We start from the raw sequence: 21,331 nt of genomic DNA on the forward strand, positions 1-21,331 counted from the left end.
GCAACCTCCACCTCCCAGGTTCAAGCGATCCTCCTGCCTCAACCTCCATAGTAACTGGCTACTGTTCCTGGCTAATTTTTGTATTTTTCGTATAAACGGGGTTTCACCATGTTGGCCAGGCTAGTCTCGAATTCCTGGCCTCAAGTGATCCACCCGCCTCGGCCTCCCAAAGTGCTGGGATTACAGGCATGAGCCACTGCGCCTGGTCTGCAGCAGTTTTTCTTTGTTTTTTAAAGAGATGGGATCTCACTGTGTTACCCAGGCTGATCTTGAACCCCTGGGCTCAATTTTTGTCACTGTACCTGGCTAATTTTTGTACTTTTAGTATAAACGGGATTTCACCATGTTGGCCAGGCTGGTCTCAAACTCCTGGCCTCAAATGATCCACCCTTCTTGGCCTCCGAAGGGCTGAGATTACAGGCGTGAGCCACTGCGCCTGGTCTGCACCCAGTTTTCGTTAGTTTTTTACGGAGATGGGATCTCACTATGTTGCCCAGGCTGGTCTTGAATCCCTAGGCTCAAATCATCCTCCTGCTTCTGCCTCCCGAAGTGCTGGGATTACAGGCTTGAGCCACCATGCCCGGCCATAATTATCCAGTTGTAAGGTCGGCTGATTAATTCATCTCTCCATATAATAACACATTCACAGTTTGGGAGATTAAGATGAGAACATCTTTGGAGAGGCCATTATTTTGCCTTTTAGAGAGAAAGGCCTAGGACAGGAATTCCCACTGCTCAGGTTTAAAGGAAATACTATGTTCCTATCATTGGTTTATGAAGGCCCCCCTTTCTCTACATTCCTACCAACATTGGATATTTTCCACTTTTGGGACTTTTAGCAGTTGTTGAGCCAGCCCATTTTACCTCAGGGAAAATTGAGGTTTAAGGAGGGGAAATTACTTGCCTAAGATCTCATGCAACTTTCTGTTTCCTGACTCCCCGTCAAGTCTGATTCTCTCTTGGCATGCCTTATATGGGAGGATATTTACCCGGTGGCTTGGAAACTGCTCAATGACTTTGTATCTTCCATCCATCCACATATCTGCAGCCCAGCAAATGTATATTGGGAGCCTCAGACATGTGACCAGGGCCTTGTGGGCCAGAGGCAGACAGGAGACCATGTTGTCTCTTTTTTCTTTTCTTTTTTTTTTTTTTTTTTTTTTTTTTGAGACAGTGTCTCCCTTTGTCACCCAGGCGGGAGTGCAGTGGTGCAATCTCAGCTCACTGCAACCTCTGCCTCCCGAGTTCAAGAGATTCTTCCATACTTACCTGGCAGGGGAGATACTTATGATCACGAAGGTGGTTTTCCCAGGGTGAGGCTTATCCATTGCACTCCGGATGTGCTGACCCCTGCGATTCCCCCAAATGTGGGAAACTTGACTGCATAATTTGTGGTAGTGGGGGACTGCGTTCGTACTTTCCCCTGAGAAGAAAAAAAAAGAGACAGAGATTCTTCTGTCTCAGCCTCCTGAGTAGCTGGAAACAGGCATCCACCACCATGCCTGGCTAATTTTTGTAGTTTTAGTAGAGACGGGGTTTCACCATGTTTGCCAGACTGGTCTCCAACTCCTGACCTCAAGTGATCCACCTGCCTCACTCTCCCAAAGTGCTGGGATTATGGGTGTGAGCCACCGCACCTGGCCAGTGTTGTTGTCTTTTGAGAGCCCCCTTTTCTCTCACCTGATCTCCCTGCCCCCCATTTTCCCCTTTAGTCCCCTTTCCAGGTGCTACTGAGTAGCTGCAGTGTCAGTTTAGAAATGCCAACCAGGTTGGGATCCTTGCTGGGAGAGCCCTTCCTTCCCTGGTTTTGAAACTCAGAGCCTTCTGGTGTGCACATCTGCAGGGTCCAGGCCAGGGCTGTGCTTCTTGCTTGTCTCTGTCTCTGCCTGAGACTGGAATCCTGGCTCTGTCCTCAACTAGCTTGAAGGGGATCCCCAGTAATGACGCCTCCTGTGTAACCTTCATGCCCTTGTGTAACCTTGTTTCACTTTGTAAAACATTTTATTTAAAGTTTTTGTTGTTGTTAGAGACAGGGTCTCACTTTGTTGCCCAGGCTGGTCTCAAACACCTGGCCTCAAGCAGTGCTCCTGCCTCAGCCTCCCAAAGTACACCCGATCTCTTTCTATCAGGGTTGTTGTGTGTGACCAGCAGATGTGTTGGAAGTGATGGTGTGTCACTTCTAAGGTTAGGTCATTAAAGACATGGCGGCTTCTATCTTGCGTGTGTTCTCTTTCTCTTGGGCCACTCACTCTGGGGAAAGCCAGCTGTCGGGGCTTGAAAAAACACACCCCTTTGAAGATGCCCATGTGGTGAGGGACTGAGGCCTCCAGCCCATAGCTGTGGGAATGTGGGAATGAACCTTTTAGGAAGTGCATCTTTCGGCCCTGCTCTAGCCTTTGATGACTCAGCCCTGGCTGCATCTTCATGGCAACTTCACGAGTGCCTGAGGCAGACCACCCAGCCCAGACTCTCCTGGATTCCAGACCCACAGGAACCATGAGTTAGATGTCTTTGTTGTTTTACACATCTAAGTTTTGGGGCAATTTATTACACAGTAGTAGATAACTAATACACCAGCTGTAGAGCTTTGGGCATGTTCCTTAGCCTCTGCACCCCCATTTCCTCCCTTGTGCCATGAGAGTTGTAGAGGTGAGTGAGGAATGCATAGATGCAGCACAGGGCCACACACATGAGGGCAGCTTTTCAGCCCCTCCCGGGATGGTCCTGGTCATCTTCTGGCTCTTCCCTGGATGGACTGTGACCTCACAACGTCAGGTCAACTTACTGCATTCTTGGCCTGAGGTCATCCATTGGCCATGGACAGAGGTTCTGGGCAGGAAAGGGTGAGATAAAGAGAGGGGTCAGTTTCCTTCCTCCAGCCCGGGTCCGGAGAATCGTGCTGCGCCAGGTGAGACATCCACTGTCTGCGTGGTGTCCTGGGATGGGCAGCTGGACCTGACTCAAGGGGAGGTGCTTCCTGGTCTCCTTGCCTTGGGCTTGGCCAAGCATTCTGGCTGCCATTGGGGCCCCCAGGACAACTGAGAACTGTCCTTTCTTCACCTTCAGCTGCCCCTCTCCTCTGTCCCCTGGTGCCTGCTCAGATGCTTACTTCATGGAACAGCGTCCTCCTGACCCCTGGCCCCTGCCGCTGAGGCTCCTCCACCCTGGGCTCCGTGTTCTAGAGTTCACCGTGTGCTAGTTCTTCAAGCTGTTTATCCTTCACTGCTTCCCTTTTCTCTGTGGATTACTCAAAAACTACATGGCCATGTGTCAGTATAAAAAAAAAAAAGTTGACTGGGCGTGGTGACTCACGCCTGTAATCCCAGCATTTTGGGAGGCTGAGACAGGCAGATCGCTAGAGTTCGAAACCAGCCGGGTCAACATGGTGAAACCCAGGATCTACAAAAATATACAAACATTTGCCCGTGCTTGGTGGCACATGCCTGTATTCCCAGCTACTTGGGAGGCTGAGGCAGGAGAATCGCTTGAACCCAGGAGGCGGAAGTTGCAGAGAGCACAGACGGAGCCACTGCACTCCAGCCTGGGCAGCAAAGCAAGACTCCCATCTCAAAAAAAAAACAACAAAAAACCCCAAATCAATCCCAAACACAAACAAAAAACTATCATCGACATTAACAACTACAAAGCGCCCAGCTAATTTTATATTTTTAGTAGAGATGGGGTTTCTCCATGTTGGACAGGCTGGCCTGGAACTCCTGACCTCAGTGATCCGCCCGCCTCGGCCTCCCAAAGTGAGCCACCGCGCACGGCCATGAATATGACTTTATAGCCCAGATTCCCTTCCGTGAACGCTTGTTAGTTGTGAAACTAGCAAAGTTGCACCTCCGAGTTTACACAGAGCCAGCTCCGGAATCCGAGTTCCGGGTTCGAGCACAGCGCCGCCGCTACCTCGGGCGTGACCTTGGTCGGAGCCCGGTCCCCTCTGAGCCTCAGTTTCCCGGTCTGGGAGCCCGGAATGACAGCTCGCCCCCTGCCCCGCCCAGCCCCGCCCCGCAGGCCCTGGGATTGGTTGGTGCGAGGTCCCCCTCCCCAGGCGGGGCCGGGCCTCTCCCGCCTGCTAGGCCCCAACCCGGAAATGCAGCTGGGGCGGAGGCGGGGCCCACTTAGGCCGCGGCGGAGCGACGCTGGGAGCGGCCAATGGGCGCGGGCGGCGGCTGCGGCGCGACGGAAGTCCTGCCCGGCGTCGCGCGGGGGCGGGGCGGCGCCGGGGGCGGCGGGCGGCGGGCGGCTGGCGGCGGGGCGGGCGCAGGATGAGGGCGGCCATTGCTGGGGCTCCGCTTCGGGGAGGAGGACGCTGAGGAGGCGCCGAGACGCGCAGCGCTGCGGGGGAGGCGCCCGCGCCGACGCGGGGCCCATGGCCAGGACCACCAGCCAGCTGGTGAGCGCGCGGCGGCGGCCTGGGCGCGCCGGCGGCCTGGGCGCGCCGGGTTGTTACCCCGCCGGGTGCGGCGGTCGCCTGGGTCCGGCGAGGCGGGGCGGTCCGGGGTCCCCAGGGCCGGGTGCCGCCTCACCTGTAGCCGGGCGGCCGGGCGGGGGATGGCGGGCGCCGGCCGAGGGCGCTGCTCGACTGCGGCGGGGAGTCCGGGCCTGGGTTGCGGCGGGCGCCGGCCTGGCCGGGGGCGCTGACAGACGCGCGGAGGGCGGGGGAGGCCGGGAGGTGTCACCCGGCCCAGCGGGGTGGAAGTGCCTGGAAAGTTTGTTTTCGGCTCGGCGCAGCCTGGAGTCGAGCCTGCAGGGTTACCTTTCGGTTCTGTCTGTAGAGGAACCGCCCTGGGCTTCCACCTGGAACGGGGTCCCTGGCGTCTCCGCCTGCGAGAGAAGCAGAAGGTGCAAGTTCTTGCTTAAAGCACCTGATGCGCCTGGGCCCCCGTTTCCAGATTCTCGATGACAGTGGTCGGGTAAACTCTCCTTTCACGGCCTGGCCAAGGGGCATTTGGGTGCTTTTCCTGCCCGTGGCTGTGCTCAGCGTTGTGGGAAGCCCCTGGGAGACCGAATGTGCAGGATCACCGAGGGGAAAGTGAGCTTGACAGGTAGGAGGGATTTTACGGGAAGGACCGAAACAAACCACTTGTTGGGTGAAATGTTTTGCTAAAAGTGTCGCTGATGTTTCTATATTTTCTTTCTGTCGCTAAAAGTATCCCTCGTGTTTTTATGTTTTCCATATGCTAAGTTCTACAGTCTGGGGACGATGGTTTAAGAATTTATGCCTTGTATGCGATGCGCAGTGGGTGATGGAAGAACGTCTACATAGCTTTAAAATTTGATTTAAAAGGTGAATATTTTAAATGAAGGAAAACTCAAGAAATATAATTGATCCTTTATCGGATGCGGCCTTTTTTTTTTTTTTTTTTTTTTTTTTAGATAGAGTCTCGCTCCCGACGCGCAGGATGGAGTGCAGTGATGCGATCCCGGCTCACTGCAACCTCGAACTCCCGGCTTCAAGCGATTCTAGCTGCTGCCTCCCTAGTAACTGGGATTACAGGCGTGTGCCACCATACCTGACCAATTTTTGTATTTTTAATAGAGATGGTGTTTCACCATGTTGGCCAGACTGGTCTTGAACTCCTGACCTCAGGTGATCCGTCCGCCTAGTCCTCCCAAAGTGCTAGGATTACAGGCATGAGCCACTGTGCTTGGCAGATGTGGCTTTTTGATAGGCGTTCTTGATCTTTTTTTATGTGTGTATGGGGGCGTCGTGAGTCTGAGAACCTGAGGAAAGGTATGGGCCCTCTTCTGAGAAAAATGCAGTGCGACGCTGAATTTTGTAACTATGTTAGGAGGCTCTTGAACTTTCTGCAGCTCACTTGTGGACTTTGTAGAGATGCGTGATAACTCGAAGTGTTAAGGAAGAATATTCAGTTGAGAAAAATGTCGAAGGGTTGAAAGGGATGCCTTTCGCTATTTCAACTTGTGTGGCTGTACCCCAGAGTGCCCCGGGTAACATAATAACATGAATTAGGCGGCTTGCTGAGGCTCAGCGGAGGCTGGGGCCGAGAGTCATGTCGAAGTTTGTGAGGTTAACCTGCACCCAGTGACAGTCATGGCGAAGTTTGAGGTTAACTCGCACCCAGTAACGCTGTTGCAATGCAAGGTGTATATTTGGTGTCATCGACGGGAAGAGGAAAGAGCAAATTTTCTCACGGCCTTGGCAGTTCCACATGATGGACGTTTAGTATCTGCAGTTTTCTTCGCATAAGGCAGCTATTTTGTACAAAAACATTAGAATCCAGTGAGCAAGAATGATAGAATACAGGATAGATTTCCGCAGAGAAAGTGTCAGGAACGAGGCTTTTGCATCTCTGTCAGCTGGATTTCCACATGTGTACATATGTGAGAACATGCCGTGTTTCCTGTCCATAATGATGGAGGCGGCCCTAATATTGTATTTTCATCTGAGGACAGATAGACCTTCAGGGTTCGGGTGGGTTTGCATCTGGACTTTAGGGTGGCCCTGTAGGCCCTGTGTGAGAAGCCCCTGCCCGGTGAACTTTCCCACGTGTGTACGCGTGGACAGCCAACAGAGGGAGCAGTGTGAGCGTGAAGGCAGACAGTGGCCTGGCCCAGTCTGATGCTAAGTGGGCCAGAGGCAGTGAGTACCATTTCTTGAGCTGACTACTTAAGACAGGTGCTTCCCTAGGTACTTTCACACCTCATTGCAAGGTAGGCGTTGTTCCCATTTTACAGGTGCAGAAGCTGAGCTGCAGAGACGTTAAGTACCTGCCTCATAAGTGGTAGAAACTCCAGTGTCGCCCTGCCCCTCATGTTCAGAGCCCCCGAGGGAGGGTCTGCCGGGCAGCTCAGCCCAGCACTCTGTGTAAGGAAGTCTTCAGTGCCGCTGTCCAGGATGTCTTCCCGGGGGTTGGGCCTGAACGTCTTGACCATGCCGTGCTGGAGGCAGGAGGGGTGTCTTCATGTGGATGAACTGTACATATTTCTTTGGCAGATGGCTGAGCTCTGTGACCCCGGGGCCTGTTTCAGCCTCCTGCTGTCAGAAAGCAGCTGTTTGGAAAGAGGCTGTGATTCAGCCTTGTTTGAGGGCCGATACTCTGAATGGGTGAGGCTTGGAATCCTCCCTTTGGCGACAAAGAAACATGTAATGATTCTGCTGAAGGTAGAATTGGGGGACTAGGCAGAGTGGGCTCCTGCCCTCCCTAGGATGGTTCTGTCTTTTGCAAAGGTGGCTGTGTCCTCAGGGGAAGGTGAGGGGAGAAGCAGAGAGCATGGAGAGAAGTGGCTTTCGATTTTCTCCCTCTTTTTGGGGAGTTCCTCCTTATGTGGCTGGTCTGGTGCATAGTGTGATGTATTCCTGTTCCCAGCGATGCCCCGACAGCCAGTGCAAGCTGAGTCCAGAGTTGGCAAGGTGAGGTCCCAGTAGTAAGAGGGAAGTGGTTTGTTCGGCTCTTCTGAGATGTGTTTTATGAGAAAGATCCAGCAGCAGGCTGCAGAGATGTGGGGCCTGAAAAGAGGCCTTGGGCAGGTCTTCTCAGCAGGTCTTGGCCCTCTAGACTGCGTTCAGCACAGTTTTGGGGAGGAACAGGGAGCGTTCCCTTTTCTTTTCTTTTTTTTTTTTTTTTGAGGTGGAGTCTCGCTCTGTTGCTCGGGCTGGAGTGCAGTGGTGCGATCTCCACTCACTGCAAGTTCTGCCTCCCGGGTTCACGCCATTCTCCTGCCTCAGCCTCCCAAGTAGCTGAGACGACAAGTGCCCGCCACCACACCCGGCAAATTTTTTGTGTATTCAGTAGAGACGGGGGTTCCCCTTGTTAGCCAGGATGGTCTCAATCTCCTGACCTCGTAATCCGCCCACCTTGGCCTCCCTAAGTGCTAGGATTACAAGTGTGAGCCACCGTGCCCAGCCTAGTGTGCTGGAGTGCAGTGGCACGTCCTCTGCTCACTGCAAGCTCCGCCTCTTGGGTTCACGCCATTCTCCTGCCTCAGCCTCCCAAGTAGCTGGGACTACAGGCGCCCACCACGCCTGGCGAATTTTTTGTATTTTTAGTAGAGATGAGGTTTCACCGTATTAGCCAGGATGGTCTTGATCTCCTGACCTCGTGATCCGCCCACCTCGGCCTCCCAAAGTGCAGGGATTACAGGCATGAGCCACCGTGCCCAGCAGTGGTCCCTTTTCAATCTATACATTCTTCCCCTGAGCCACCTGACCCAGGGTTTAGATGCTTCAGAGCAAGTGATTGACACCGGTGGGAGATGGAGTCCAGCAAGTAGATGATGAACTGGGAAGCGCTGCAGAAATGAGGGGGTGAGCATGGCCAGTCCCTTCTGAGAGGATGTGTTTGGAAGAGAGTGGGCACTGGCGTGGCACTTTCCTCCTCTGAAGAGGCATCTTCTGTGGAAATGGACTTGGACAGGATGCCACATGGTACAGCAGTTCTGTGGGGGGCAGGTTGTGGCTGCGGAGAAGCACTGGGTGCAGAAACAGTCCCCCGAGCAGGTGCGGGGGCTAGGGTGCTGTGTGCTGCTCCACGCCTGCCGTGCAGTGACAGGTGGCCACCGGGCTGCCCAGCACAGTTGTTTAGAAAGCAGGTTCAAAGGGCAGTGTGCTGGGAGGAAGTGCTGGTGTGGAAACTGCAAGTTTTGGACATGTATTGCTCAGGTCTTTTCAGCCGTGCCTTCTTCTATAACAGAATTGCATTATTCACTTGCTCAGTGTCACATCATGTCCTTTAAAAAATTATTTGAAAATTGAGAACAGGTTGTATGTTCCGTCTCTAGCTGTTAGATCACACGCAGGGCACATTTTCTCAAAGAGTAACGAGACGTGGGTTCTGTGTGTTCTCTTCTCTCTTAGGGAGGAGAAAGCCCTGTTTGGGTTCATGATGCTTGTTGGGGGGGTCTCTTTTCTGTACCTGATGTTGGTTGCACAAAGTCTGTTTCCATTCTATTAGTCTAGAAAATTTTCCTGATATTTCAACTGGAATTTTTGCTCCAACAAATTCCAGGTCATTTAGAATGTGTTAAGATTGAGTTTCTGGGCCACGCATCCTTTATAAGAGCACCTGATTCTGGTTTCTGTTTGTTTGTTTATTTATTTATTTTTTTTGAGACACAGTCTTGTTCTGTCACACAGGCTGGAGTACAATGGCATGATTTCGGCTCACTGTGAACTCTGTGTCGTGAGTTCCAAGTGATTCTCGTGCTTCAGCCTCCCAAGTAGCTGGGATTACAGGTGTGCACCACCTATATTATTTATTTAGTTAGTTTATTTATTGAGATGAGGTCTCGCTATGTTGCCCAGGCTACTCAAACTTCTGGGCTCAAGGAATCCTCCCGCCTTGGCCTTCCAAAGTGCTGGGATTACAGGCATGAGCCACCGCACCCGGCCTGGTTTCTGTTTAAAGAGTTGGATTATACAGGGGCCCACAGAATCGAGAACTGACAGTACTATAGAGCCTGTATATGAAGAAGATGGACGAGCCTGACATTAGCAGCTCACCGTTGAGCACATGGCTCCCTGCAGAATAAACAAATGTGTGATTTTCATCTGATGAAAGTGGGCATGTAGTTCCTGGACAGTTCAGTGACTTCCTTCATTCCACAGACAAGATCAGATGCCCCCTCTATCAGCCACCGTGCTACGGACCGGCCCAGTCTGTTTTCAGATCAGCTTGTAGCACGCAGGGATTTGAAATATTTAAAGATGAGGTTTGAAGGTATGTCTAGAGACCCAGGATGTTAGTTCTGGAGGTCCCTGTCTCCCGCGTGTTTGCGGAGCTGGTGAGCTGAGGAGAGGCTGTGTTGTCTCAGCGGGATGTCAGTCAGGATTCTTCTAGCTATGGTCTTATTTTTTACAATAAATTCATCGTTAAAGTCCCATTCTTTAACCTGTTTTTTACCTTTTGGAATTAATTTGACTGCAGTAGGAAGGGGTTGTAGCTCAAAAGTGACCGCTGTGCATTGAATGCCGTCAGAAAAGGCTGATGAGATTTGCAGGGAAGCCTTGAAGCCTCACTGAAATGCTGGTGTGCATTGACCTTTGCAGTGAAACATGTGGGAAAGGGGCCTGCACTCACTTTTCTGCTCTCTCTCGGTGATTCCAAGAGCCCCAGGGGTGGGAGCGGGGACAGGACCTTGCTACTGAGTTTTAGGTGTGGTGTCTGTCGCCCCTTGCTGCATTGGTGGGGCTGTCAGTGCTGTGGCCTCAGTTGCAGGGCAACCAGGGCTGCTCCGTGAAGGAGGCACTCGCTCTGCGGAGCTGCAGGACGCTGCGTTCTCCTCATTCTGGCCATTGCCGCTGTCCTTCGTGCCTCCCCTTTTCTGGTGAGGGAGGGCTCCAAGGACTTGCTGGCTGGTCCCCAGGTGCCAGCACTCCTGCACCTCCCCCTCCTCTCCTGACCTGTCACTTAGTTCCTCCTCCATGAGGGGCCTAGGCTGGGGTGCCCTGTTGTGGCCTCTCTTTCCAGTCTGTGCGGCCTAGGAGGGTCCAGGATGTTCCCTGCTGCCCTGTTCTCAGCAGTTCTTGTCTTCTTCAGGCTTTTCCTCCTTGCCTGGAGAAATTTCCCTACATGGAAACTCCTGTGGCTGTACAGTCTTTTCTGACCAATCTGCTGGGTTGGTTGGTTGGTTGTTTGTTTTTGGGGGGGACAGAGTCTTGCTCTGTCACCCAGGCTGGAGTGCATTGCAATGAAAAATGGGAATACCTAGCATTTGTAGAACTTAAATAGCTGGAACTCAGTACAGGTGGGAACATAAACGCCTATTGTTTCTGAGGTGGGGCGGCAGTCAGTTGCCAGTGTGTATTCAAACACAGGCTGATTCAACAGTTCAGCTTCTAGGAATTTAAGCTCAGAAAATAATTAAGGTGTATGCAACTATTTTGCTACTAGAATATTTGTCACAGCTTTGAAATAGGGGAGAATTTGAAATCTCTTGAATTTCCCTCAGGCAGAGAGAGTTTGAAACATTGTGGTGAGTCTGTGTCATCCCTCAGGATCTATGGGAAATTGGTCCCAGGACCTCTCTCAGATACCAGAATCGGAGGATGCTGAAGCCCCTGCTCTGAAGTGGTGTAGTGTTGGCATATAACCTGTGCACACCCTCCTGTGTACTCTGTTATCACTAGATTACATATAATGCCTAATAGAATGTAAATACTATGCAAATAGTTGCTTTACTATATATGTATATGTGTGTGTGTGTGTGTATATATATATATATATTTTTTTTTGAGATGGAGTCTTGCTCTGTCACCCAGGCTGGAGTGCAGTGGCACGATCTCGGCTCACTGCAACCTCCGTCTCCTAGGTTGAAGCAATTCTCCTACCTCAGCCTCCTGAGTAACTGGGATTAGAGGCACATGCCACCACACCCAGCTAATTTTTTGTTTGTTTGTTTGTTTTTTGTATTTTTAGTAGAGACTGAGTTTCGTCATGTTGACCAGGCTGGTCTCAAACTCCTGACCTCAGGTCATCCGCCCACCTCGGCTTCCCAAAGTGGTCGGATTACAGGCATGAGCCACCGCACCCGGCCTGCTTTACTGTTTTCTTTAGGGAATAATGACAAGAAGAAATGTCTGTGCATATTCAGTGCAGATGCAATTTCTTATTTTCCTAATATTTTCTATCCACTGTTGGTTGAAACTATGCATGTGGAGTCAACCTATGGATGGGGAGGGCCGACTGTACTTTCCTGACAGGTAGTTACAGTGTTTCTACCTGAAAAGACCTGTTTGCAAAGCACCATGCCCAGTGTAACTTTCCTCAGGCCCAGGGAAAAGCTTGGAGGGAGATTCCTGCAGAAACACTGGCAGTGGTTCCCTGGGCCAGTGGGATGAGGACCAGGCATTGAGCTAGCAGTGGGGAAACAGTGGTGAATAAGGTGGGCCTGGCTGTGTCTCCTGGAGCTTACTGGACTGAGGATAAACCTTTCTCCACTAAGTTTTATTCGGAAAAATTTCAAAACTAAGGAAGAGTTGAAAGCATAGTACAATGAATATCCCTAGCCCTTTCACCTTTATTCTACCAGTTGTTAACCTTTTCCGTATTTGCTTGTATGTATTACCCCCTCACCTCCCAACATTTTTTTCTATTATTTTTATTATTTGAAAGTAAGTCACACACATGATAGCATTTCACCCCAGAATCCTTCTCCAGGTGCCTTCTGAGCTCAAAAGCTTTCTCCTGTACAGCCTCTTCATCATCACATCCAAGATAGCATTAACATTGCATGTTTTATTTTTCTTTTTTTTTGTGGGTGGGGGGGATGGAATCTCATGCTGTTGCCCAGAATGGAGTGCAGTAGTGTGATCTTGGCTCACTGCAACCTCTGCCTCCTGGGTTCAAGTGATTCTCCTGCCTCAGCCTCCCAAGTAGCTGGGCCTTACAGGTGCATACCACCACTCCTGGCTAATTTTTGTATTTTTAGCAGACATGGGGTTTTATCATAACATGGCATTTTCTAATGCAAAGGTGACATGCAGCCTTCCTCAGTGGTCCCCAGTCCTCCTCAAAGCCCTTTCTTCTTTTTTTTTTTTTTTTTAAGAGACTGAGTTTTGCTCTGTTGCCCAAACTTGAATGCAGTGGCATGATCATAGCTCACTGCCGCCTTGGACTCCCTTGGGCTGAAGCCATCCGCCAGCCTTAGCCTCCTGAATAGCTGGGAGTATAGGCCTGTGCCGCCACACCTGGCTAATTTTTTTTTTTTTTTTTGAGACGGAGTCTTGCTCTGTTGCCCAGGCTAGAGTGCAGTGGTGCGATGTCAGCTCACTGCAACCTCTGCCTCCCGGGTTCAAGCAATTCTCATGCTTCAGCCTCCCGAGTAGCTGGGATTACAGGTGCACGCCACCACACACGGCTAATTTTTATATTTTCATTAGGGACAGGTTTCACCATCTTGGCCAGGATGGTCACGAACTCCTGACCTCATGATCCCCCTGCCTCGGCCTCCCAAAGTGCTAGGATTACAGGCTTAAGCCACCACGCCTAGCGCTGGCTAATTATAATGTTTAAAATTTTTTGTACAGATGGGGTCTTGCTGTGTTGCCCAGGCTGGTCTTGAACTGGGCTAAAGTGATCCTCCCACTTGCTCCTCCCAAAGTGCTGGGAATACAGGCATGAGCTACAGCACCTGGCCGGCATGTCTTAAAATACGAGGCTAGTTGTCTCATATTTTATGTAAATACAGGATTCACAATCTGGATTTGTCTCATTGTTTCCTCATTAGATTAGATTCAGGCTATTTATGGCAAGAATCCTGCTTAGGAGATGATGAACTAAAGGTAAGTTTTTGTTTGTTTGTTTTTTTGAGATGCAGTCTCACTTTGTTACCTAGGCTGGAGTGCAGTGGCGCAATCACGGCTCACTGCAACCTCTGCCACCTGGGTTGAAGCTCTTCTCCTGCCTCAGCCTCCCGAGTAACTGTGATTACAATCGCCTGCCAATGCACCCAGCTAATTTTTGTATTTTTAGTAGAGACGGAGTTTCACCATCTTGGTTAAGCTGGTCTTGAGCTCCTGACATCGTGATCTACCCACCTCAGCCTCCCAACATGCTTTGAGACAGAGTCTTGCTCTGTCGCCCAGGCTGGAGTGCAGTGGCGCGATCTCAGCTCACTGCAATCTCTATCTCCTGGGTTCAAGCGATTCTCCAGCCTCAGCCTCACGAGTAGCTGGGATTATAGGCTCCTACCACCACGTTGGGCTAATTTTTGTATTTTTAATAGAGACAGAGTTTCACCATGTTGGCCAGGTTGGTCTTGAGCTCCTGACCTCAAGCCATCCGCTTCGGCCTCCCAAAGTGCTGGGATTACAGGCGTGAACCACCGTGCCCGGACTTCCTTAGTGGCCTTTCTGACCTTAAGCTGTTTTTCCCTCCTGACAGTGGGACTCTGCTCTTGTGGTCTCTTTCCTGATTGGGCAAGGTGCCAGGGAGCTTTTTCTAGGCCTTGACTTTGCTCTTGTTTCTAAGGTATCCTGTGGTGGTAAAAGAGACGTGTACTCTGTGGGTAGGTGCAGCCACTTGTAGAGCTGAAACTACATCTCCAGGATGGTTGTGTGGTTGGTGGTCCTTGGGGAGCCCAGCAGTCAGGATCCAAGCAGCCCACCTGTCTTGGGGTCCCTGCTGTGCACCTAGACCCAGGCCCAGGGCTCAGTGAATGAGAGCTCTCCAGCCTCAGGGGGTGGACAGGGCTAATGGACCATCAGACCCACCATGTGCCAGTGCTGACTGGCACACAGCACTGCTTGGACCTCCCCTGTGGGAAGGGATAGGGATAGACCAATCTTTGGAAGAATGGAGTGCTGGCTTTGCTGAGCTCTGTTCTTCGGAAGGTTTGATCTGGAGAGCTGCAGCAGCCAAACCCAGGGGAGGCAGGTTAGTGAGCAGGCTCCTGACTTACGAGCTAAGAAGCCTGATGGCTGCTCATTTCCCCCAATGTCGACATCACTGGGGGTCCTTCCTGAGGGTGAGCCCTGGGTTCGTCTGCGTTTCTCTCTCCCAGTTGGGCCGGACTCTGGACGTGAGGCTGAGGGAGTGCATGGCTCCGTCAGAGCGTGGGCTCAGATGCTCAGATGCTCGGAGTGCTTCCGGCTGCTTTTCCGTTGGTAACTCACGTGTTCTTCCTGCAGGCTGGCATTTTTCTTTCATGGGTTTTTTTCATTGGTCAGAATTATAGTCTTCTGATTGTATGTACATAGCTGGTTATTATCAGATACATAGTTTTAAAATGTGCATCTAAATATAGATTTTATTGGTGAATACATTGTGTTCTCATTCCATAAAAAGACTTAAGCACAAAATTATGCTTAAAAAAAAAATCTTATCACTGGGCGTGGTGACTCACGCCTGTAATCCGAGCACTTTGGGAGGCTGAGGCAGGTGGAGCTCCAGAAATCAGGAGTTCGAGACCAGCCTCTCCAACATGGTGAAACCCTGTCTGTATAAAAAATACAAAAATTAACCGTGTGGTAGTGGCACACGCCTGTAATCACAGTTACTCGAGAGGCTGAGGCACGAGAATTGCTTGAACCTGGGAGACGGAAGTTGCGGTGAGCGGCGATGGCACCACTGCACTCTAGCCTGGCCAACAGAGTGAGAGTCCGTCTTAAAAAAAAAAAAAAAAAAAAAAAAAAAAAAAAAAAAGAAAATCTTAGCAGGCTCTCCTGTGCAGATGCTGCTGGTGCTGAGCTTTGCGTCTGGGGCAAAAAAGGTGAGGGCGGGCCCCGGTTGGTTTAGGAGAAGTGGTTATGAACAGAATGGGCCCCAGGCTCCCGGCCTGAGGAAATTCTTTCGTGAAAAAGATTGCTTCTGCAGCTTGGAGGAGGATGGTCCACCTGATGCTCCTGTCCCTCTCTCAGCCCCAGGGGCAGAAGGGAAACAGTCAGCAGCAGCACGGCCATTGCAGATGGTGCCCAAGGCTGGAGAGTAGTTAGTGTCTGAGCAGGAGGGGGTGGCCGGCCTTTGTGGGGCTGCTTCAGAGAGCTGGGCAGAGTCTGGGCCCCAACGTGGACTAGCAGGGGAGGAGCTCTCCTGGCTGGGGTGGCCACTCAGGGAGGTCTGGGTTGCCTGAGCAGGGAATCGGCCTCCTGTGGAGGAGGTTTCCGAGCAGGAGGTGCTCTTCGTGTGGGCCTGGAGGACCTCCAGGCGGCCTGCACTCACCTGATACAGCTGGCTTCTGCTGGGAGGCTGGGTTTGCAGCCAAACTCTGAGACCTTTTGGACAAAACATGCCAAAGAAGTTGGTAGTGATAAGAAATTCATACTAAACTTGTTCTACTAGGGCTTTTTTCGTTTCAAGTATATGATTTCCCTTCAGTAGCCCTATATTTTTTAAATTAATGTTGAGCATTGTGTCAGAGTCAGGTTTTGAATGACACAGGATGTTTTCAGATCCTGTAAGTTTACTTGAAGCTATCAAATAGCCTCCTAACAAAGTTATTATTATTATTTTTTGAAACGGAATCTCTCTGTGTCGCCCAGGCTGGAGTGTAGTGGCGCCATCTTGGCTCACTGCAAGCTCCACCTCCCAGGTTGACGCCATTCTCCTGCCTCAGCCTCCCGGGTAGCTGGGACTACAGGTGCCCGCCACCACGCCCGGCTAATTTTTTGTATTTTTAGTAGAGACGGGGTTACACTGTGTTAGCCAAGATGGTCTCAATCTCCTGACCTTGTGATCCGCCTGCCTCGGCCTCCCAAAGTGGTGTGATTACAGGTGTGAGTCACCGCGCCCGGCCTGCACCCTGGTTTTCATGTTGATCAGTGGTGTTTAAAGTATACCTGTAGGAAGTTCCAAAGTGCGGAAAGTGAACAAAACTTCCTTGCAGAGAAATCTTGTACTTTGGTGTTTTTATCATATGTTTGTGTGACAAATATACAAAGACAATGTTGAAGATGTGGGTTAGTGAAATTGAGACCTGGCGCCTCCTGAGACTGGCAGCCCAGTTGAGCCTGAGGACTAGACTTCAGTCAGTTAGCAGTTCCTGCCTCGTTGCCCTCTGTCTGCCCTGGGTAGGTGAGAGGCTCCTTGGGAGGTCAGTGGAGATGGCTGTGAGAAGACAGATTGAGTAGCTGCCCTTGAAGCTCACCCACCCACTGCTCCTCCCTCCCCTCGTGAAGAAATAGAAACAGCTTTCCTCCGGCCCTCACCTGTTGCCAGGGCTTCCGTGCTGGTTGGGGTGAGCTGCGTTTTGCTGAGTTGCACCGCGAGAGAGCATTGGCGACCACTTGCCTGCTGTGGGCCAGCTCCCCGTCTGCCTGTGGTCACAGACCAGTGTGGGCAGAGCCTTCGGACGTGGGTTGCTGGTAGGAGCACAGCAAGAATCCGGTGTCATTCCCTCATCCCATGTCATTAGCCTCATTTTATAAAAGAGTCTTGATGGGTCGGAGAGGGGTGGCTTATCCACAGGTAAGCTGTAAGCCTGGAACCCGACGGGGCCATTGGTTTTGCTGCTTCACCACAGTTGTCCTTGGTAGTGGCAGCCTGGGGGGTGGAGGAAGGTAGTGGCGTTCCCTCCCTAACACCCCCTGCCTCCGCCTGGTTTTCTGTACTGGGCCTAGCTTTGTGGAGTTTCCTGGGGTGAGAGGAGGTTTTTACCAGAATGTTCTTTGCCAGTGAGCACAGCTGACCTGAGGGCAGTATCCCTTTGGAGATGAGCTGGTTGGATTGTAGCAGCCTCCCACAACTTTGGTCGGGGCCCTGGAGAGAGCAGTTCCTGCTTGCCGTGCGTGAGAGCGTGCGGGCGCTGGCTGTGCCTGTCCACTGCATTCCCAGGCTCCAGAGCACACCCTGCCATTCAAAGGTAGCTTAGCTTTTTGTTCGGGATCCTTTCTCTTGCTGGCTGCACTGTTCATCTGCGGGACAGCCTCTTGACCATAGGAGGCACCCTCATTTCCCTTTCCTTTTTTTTTTTTTTTTTTTTTTTTTTTTTAAAGTAGAGACTGGGTTTCACCGTGTCGGCCAGGATGGTCCCGATCTCCTGACCTCGTGATCCGCCCGTCTCGGCCTCCCAAAGTGCTGGGATTACAGGCTTGAGCCACCGCGCCCGGCTTCCCTTTCCCTTTTTTGAGATGGAGTTTCACTTTTGTCGCCCAGGCTGGAGTGCAGTGGCGCGATCTCTGCCCACTGCAACTTCTGCCTTCTAGGTTCAAGTGATTCTCCTGCCTCAGCCTCCCGAGTAGCTGGGATTATAGGTGTGCGCCACCACGCCCAGCTAATGTTTGTATTTTTAGTAGAGACCGAGTTTCACCATATTGTCCAGGCTGATCTCAAACTCCTTATCTCAGGTGATGCGCCTGCCTTGGCCTTCCAAAGTGCTGGGATTACAGGTGTGAGCCACTGTGCCCGGCCAAGAGAATATCTACCTTTTTTTTTTCTTTAAAAAAAGATAGGGTTCTTAAAAATAGATGGGGTCTCACTGTGTTGCCCAGGCTAGTCTTAAACTCCTGGCCTCAAGTGATTCTCCTGCCTCAACCTCCCTGGTAGCTAGGACTACAGGCACATGCCACTACGCCTGGCTAATTTTTTTTTTTTTTTTTTTTTTTTTTGAGACGGAGTCTCGCTCTGTCGTCCAGGCTAGAGTGCAGTGGCCAGATCTCAGCTCACTGCAAGCTCCGCCTCCCGGGTTTACGCCATTCTCCTGCCTCAGCCTCCCGAGTAGCTGGGACTACAGGCGCCCGCCACCTCACCTGGCTAGTTTTTTGTATTTTTTAGTAGAGACGGAGTTTCACCATGTTAGCCAGGATGGTCTCTATCTCCTGACCTAGTGATTCGCCCGTCTCGGCCTCCCAAAGTGCTGGGATTACAGGCTTGAGCCACCGCGCCCGGCCCGCCTGGCTAATTTTTAAATTGTCTTTGTAGAGATGGGGTTTCACTATATTGCCCAGACTGGTCTTGAACTCCTGGACTCAAGCCATCCTCCCACTTCGGCCTCCGAAGTGCTGGGATTACAGGCTTGAGCCACTGCGTCCTGCCTGGTTTCTACTTCTTTTTTTTTTTTTTTTTTTTTTTTGAGACGGAGTCTCGCTCTGTCGCCCAGGCTAGAATGCAGTGGCCAGATCTCAGCTCACTGCAAGCTCCGCCTCCCAGGTTCCCGCCATTCTCCTGCCTCAGCCTCCTGAGTAGCTGGGACTACAGGCACCCACCACCTCGCCCGGCTAGTTTTTTGCATTTTTTAGTAGAGACGAGGTTTCGCTGTGTTAGCCAGGATGGTCTCAATCTCCTGACCTCGTGATCTGCCCGTCTCGGCCTCCCAAAGTGCTGGGATTACAGGCTTGAGCCACTGCGCCCGGCCTGGTTTGTACTTTTAAGAGATGGAGACTGCTGAACTATCATACCTAGAAAAGTTAAAGAAATTGAAACTCTAAGTTCTTTCAGAAAATACACATTTTATGAAACAAAATCCTCAGAAAATGCCCAGTTTACCCATCGGCTACATTTTTACAAGTTTGTATTTGTTTACAACTCAGGGTTTGTTTTTCTATCAGAGGTGTGCCTGGGGGCAGGGGTGGGGTCTCGCTGAAACCTGAGTGCCTGCTCTGGAAAAGAGCAACAGGACCAGCACCTGGTGGTCCCATCTGCCTGCGGAAATAAGTAGGGGGCAGTGACTCATCATTGAGTGGCGTGGGGGGATGTGAGAGCTCCTCTTCCACAGACTTGGGGGATGGCACCTGGTAGCTTTAAGGACCTAACCTGTTGATGGTGCTTGTTCTCCCAGCCACATTCTGTTTAGAACATTGGCCTTTCCCTGTTCTCAGTAGACCTGTGCCATGACACGTGTCTCACATTTCTCAGCACTGATGAAGTAACAGAAGCTTGTCTCGTCAGTGGAGTAGAAGGTAGAAGAGGACAGAGGGGGTCCTGTCCTGAGTGGGGAGATTGATTGGTTGCCAGGACTGAGAACGGGGTGTGGAAAGACATGGTTGGCGGGAGGCTCCTGGTGGGAAAGAAGCCGCACTGACCTGGGCAGGCCTTGGCCATGAGGAGCCCCAGGGCGCCAGTGTGCAAGGCTGCTGGTGAGGCAGGCCACAGCTCCCCGCCTTCCCTTGGGTGTGGGTGCGTGCACCTGTGTGTGTGTAGGAAAACCCAGCGATCAGATCGTAACCTGGGAGTGGGAGGCTTGCATGGTGACACCACACCTGTGAGGTGGGCACTGGTGTTTTTGGTGGACTTCTGTTGTGAGGAGCTCCTTTTTTTTTTTTTGTGAGACGGAGTCTCGCTCTATTGCCCAGGCGGGAGTGCAGTGGTGCGATCTCGGCTCACTGCAAGCTCTGCCTCCCGAGTTCATGCCATTCTCCTGCCTCAGCCTCCCAAGTAGCTGAGACTACAGGTGCCTGCCACCACACCCAGCTAATTTTTTGTATTTTTGGTGGGGACGGGGTTTCACCGTGTTAGGCTGGGTGGTCTCCATCTCCTGACCTCATGATCTGCCCGACTTGGCATCCCAAAGTGCTGGGATTACAGGTGTGAGCTACTACACCTGGCCGAGCTCCTTTTAAAAAAAAAAAAAAAAAAAAGATTGAGAGAGCGTGCCTTGCTCTGTTGCCCAGACTGGAGTACAGGGTCCCGATGATAGCTCATTGCAACCTTGAACTCCTGGCCCAAGTGATCCTCCCACCTCAGCTGTAGGTGGGAGACCACAGGTGCACAACACCGTGCCTGGCTCATTATTTTTTTAATTTTTATTTCTTTTTTAAAAAGAGACAAGGTTTTGTTCTGTCACCCTTGCTGGAGCGCAGTGGTTTGACCACGGCTCACTGCAGCCTCAGCCTTCTGGGCTCGAATAATTCTCCCACTTCAGCCTCCCTAGTAGCTGGGATTACAGGTGTGCGCCACCACAGCCAGCAGATTTTTTTTTTTTTTTTGAAATGGAGCCTCGCTGTGTCGCCCAGGTTGGAGTGCAGTGGCCAGATCTCAGCTCACTGCAAGCTCCGCCTCCCAGGTTTACACCATTCTCCTGCTTCAGCCTCCCGAGTAGCTGGGACTACAGGCGCCCGCCACCTCGCCCGGCTAGTTTTTTGTATTTTTTGGTAGAGATGGGGTTTCACCGTGTTAGCCAGGATGGTCTCGATCTCCTGACCTTGTGATCCGCCCGTCTCGGCCTCCCAAAGTGCTGGGATTACAGGCTTGAGCCACCACGCCCGGCCGCAGATTTTTTTTTTTTTAATTTTTTTTTTTTGAGACAGTCTCGCTGTGTCGCCCAGGCTGGAGTGCAGTGGCCGGATCTCAACTCACTACAAGCTCCGCCTCCCGGGTTTATGCCATTCTCCTGCCTCAGCCTCCCGAGTGGCTGGGACTACAGACGCCCGCCACCTCGCCCGGCTAGTTTTTTGTATTTTTTAGTAGAGACGGGGTTTCACCGTGTTAGCCAGGATGGTCTCGATCTCCTGACCTCGTGATCCGCCCGTCTCGGCCTCCCAAAGTGCTGAGATTACAGGCTTGAGCCACCGCGCCCGGCTAATTTTTTTTTTAAGAGGTGGGGTCTCGCCATGTTACCCAGGCTGGTCTCCCAACACCTGGGCTCAAGCAGTACTCCTGCCTTGGCCTCCCAAAATGGGGGACTACAGATACGAGCCACCACGCCTAGCCTATTTTATTAGGGAGGACAAGGATAGTAGACAGGTCCACCTAGGGTCTTATTGGTTTAAACTGTTCCAGAGATTTAAATTTTAGAAGCTACTGAGTAACCAAAATTGTTTGCTTACTACAATTGTAGGTCACCAAATGGGTGGCAGATTGATTGGGCTGTGCAGGGACTGAAGGACTCACCCCCAGGCCCAGAGTTGCTGGCATCCCTGAGGCTGTGCTGCCTCTGTGGGACTGAGTGCTGGGAAAGGGGGTATTTCGGGAGCCTGGCAGGACCCTACCCT

The 21,331-nt window shown here is 51.6% G+C and overlaps 1 protein-coding gene and 1 non-coding gene across 2 annotated transcripts in view; both read left to right on the forward strand.

The window, feature by feature from the left end:
* The first annotated feature begins 1,261 nt into the window (after window positions 1-1,261).
* On the forward strand, window positions 1,262-1,426 carry LOC119621238 (U1 spliceosomal RNA). Its single transcript, XR_005237805.1, has one exon. It is a non-coding gene; the product is annotated as a U1 spliceosomal RNA (small nuclear RNA).
* Window positions 1,427-4,246: 2,820 nt separating this feature from the next.
* PDPK1 (3-phosphoinositide dependent protein kinase 1) overlaps window positions 4,247-21,331 on the forward strand; it is a 78,325-nt gene continuing 61,240 nt past the window's right edge. Inside the window, exon 1 of the mRNA XM_073015056.1 lies at window positions 4,247-4,399. Within this exon, the coding sequence (XP_072871157.1) occupies window positions 4,376-4,399 (24 nt within the window). The 5' untranslated portion in view covers window positions 4,247-4,375. The remainder of the gene's footprint in view (window positions 4,400-21,331) is intronic.

The sequence above is a fragment of the Chlorocebus sabaeus genome, chromosome 5 (assembly GCF_047675955.1).
Source record: "Chlorocebus sabaeus isolate Y175 chromosome 5, mChlSab1.0.hap1, whole genome shotgun sequence".
Classification (NCBI taxonomy): Eukaryota; Metazoa; Chordata; class Mammalia; order Primates; family Cercopithecidae; genus Chlorocebus; species Chlorocebus sabaeus.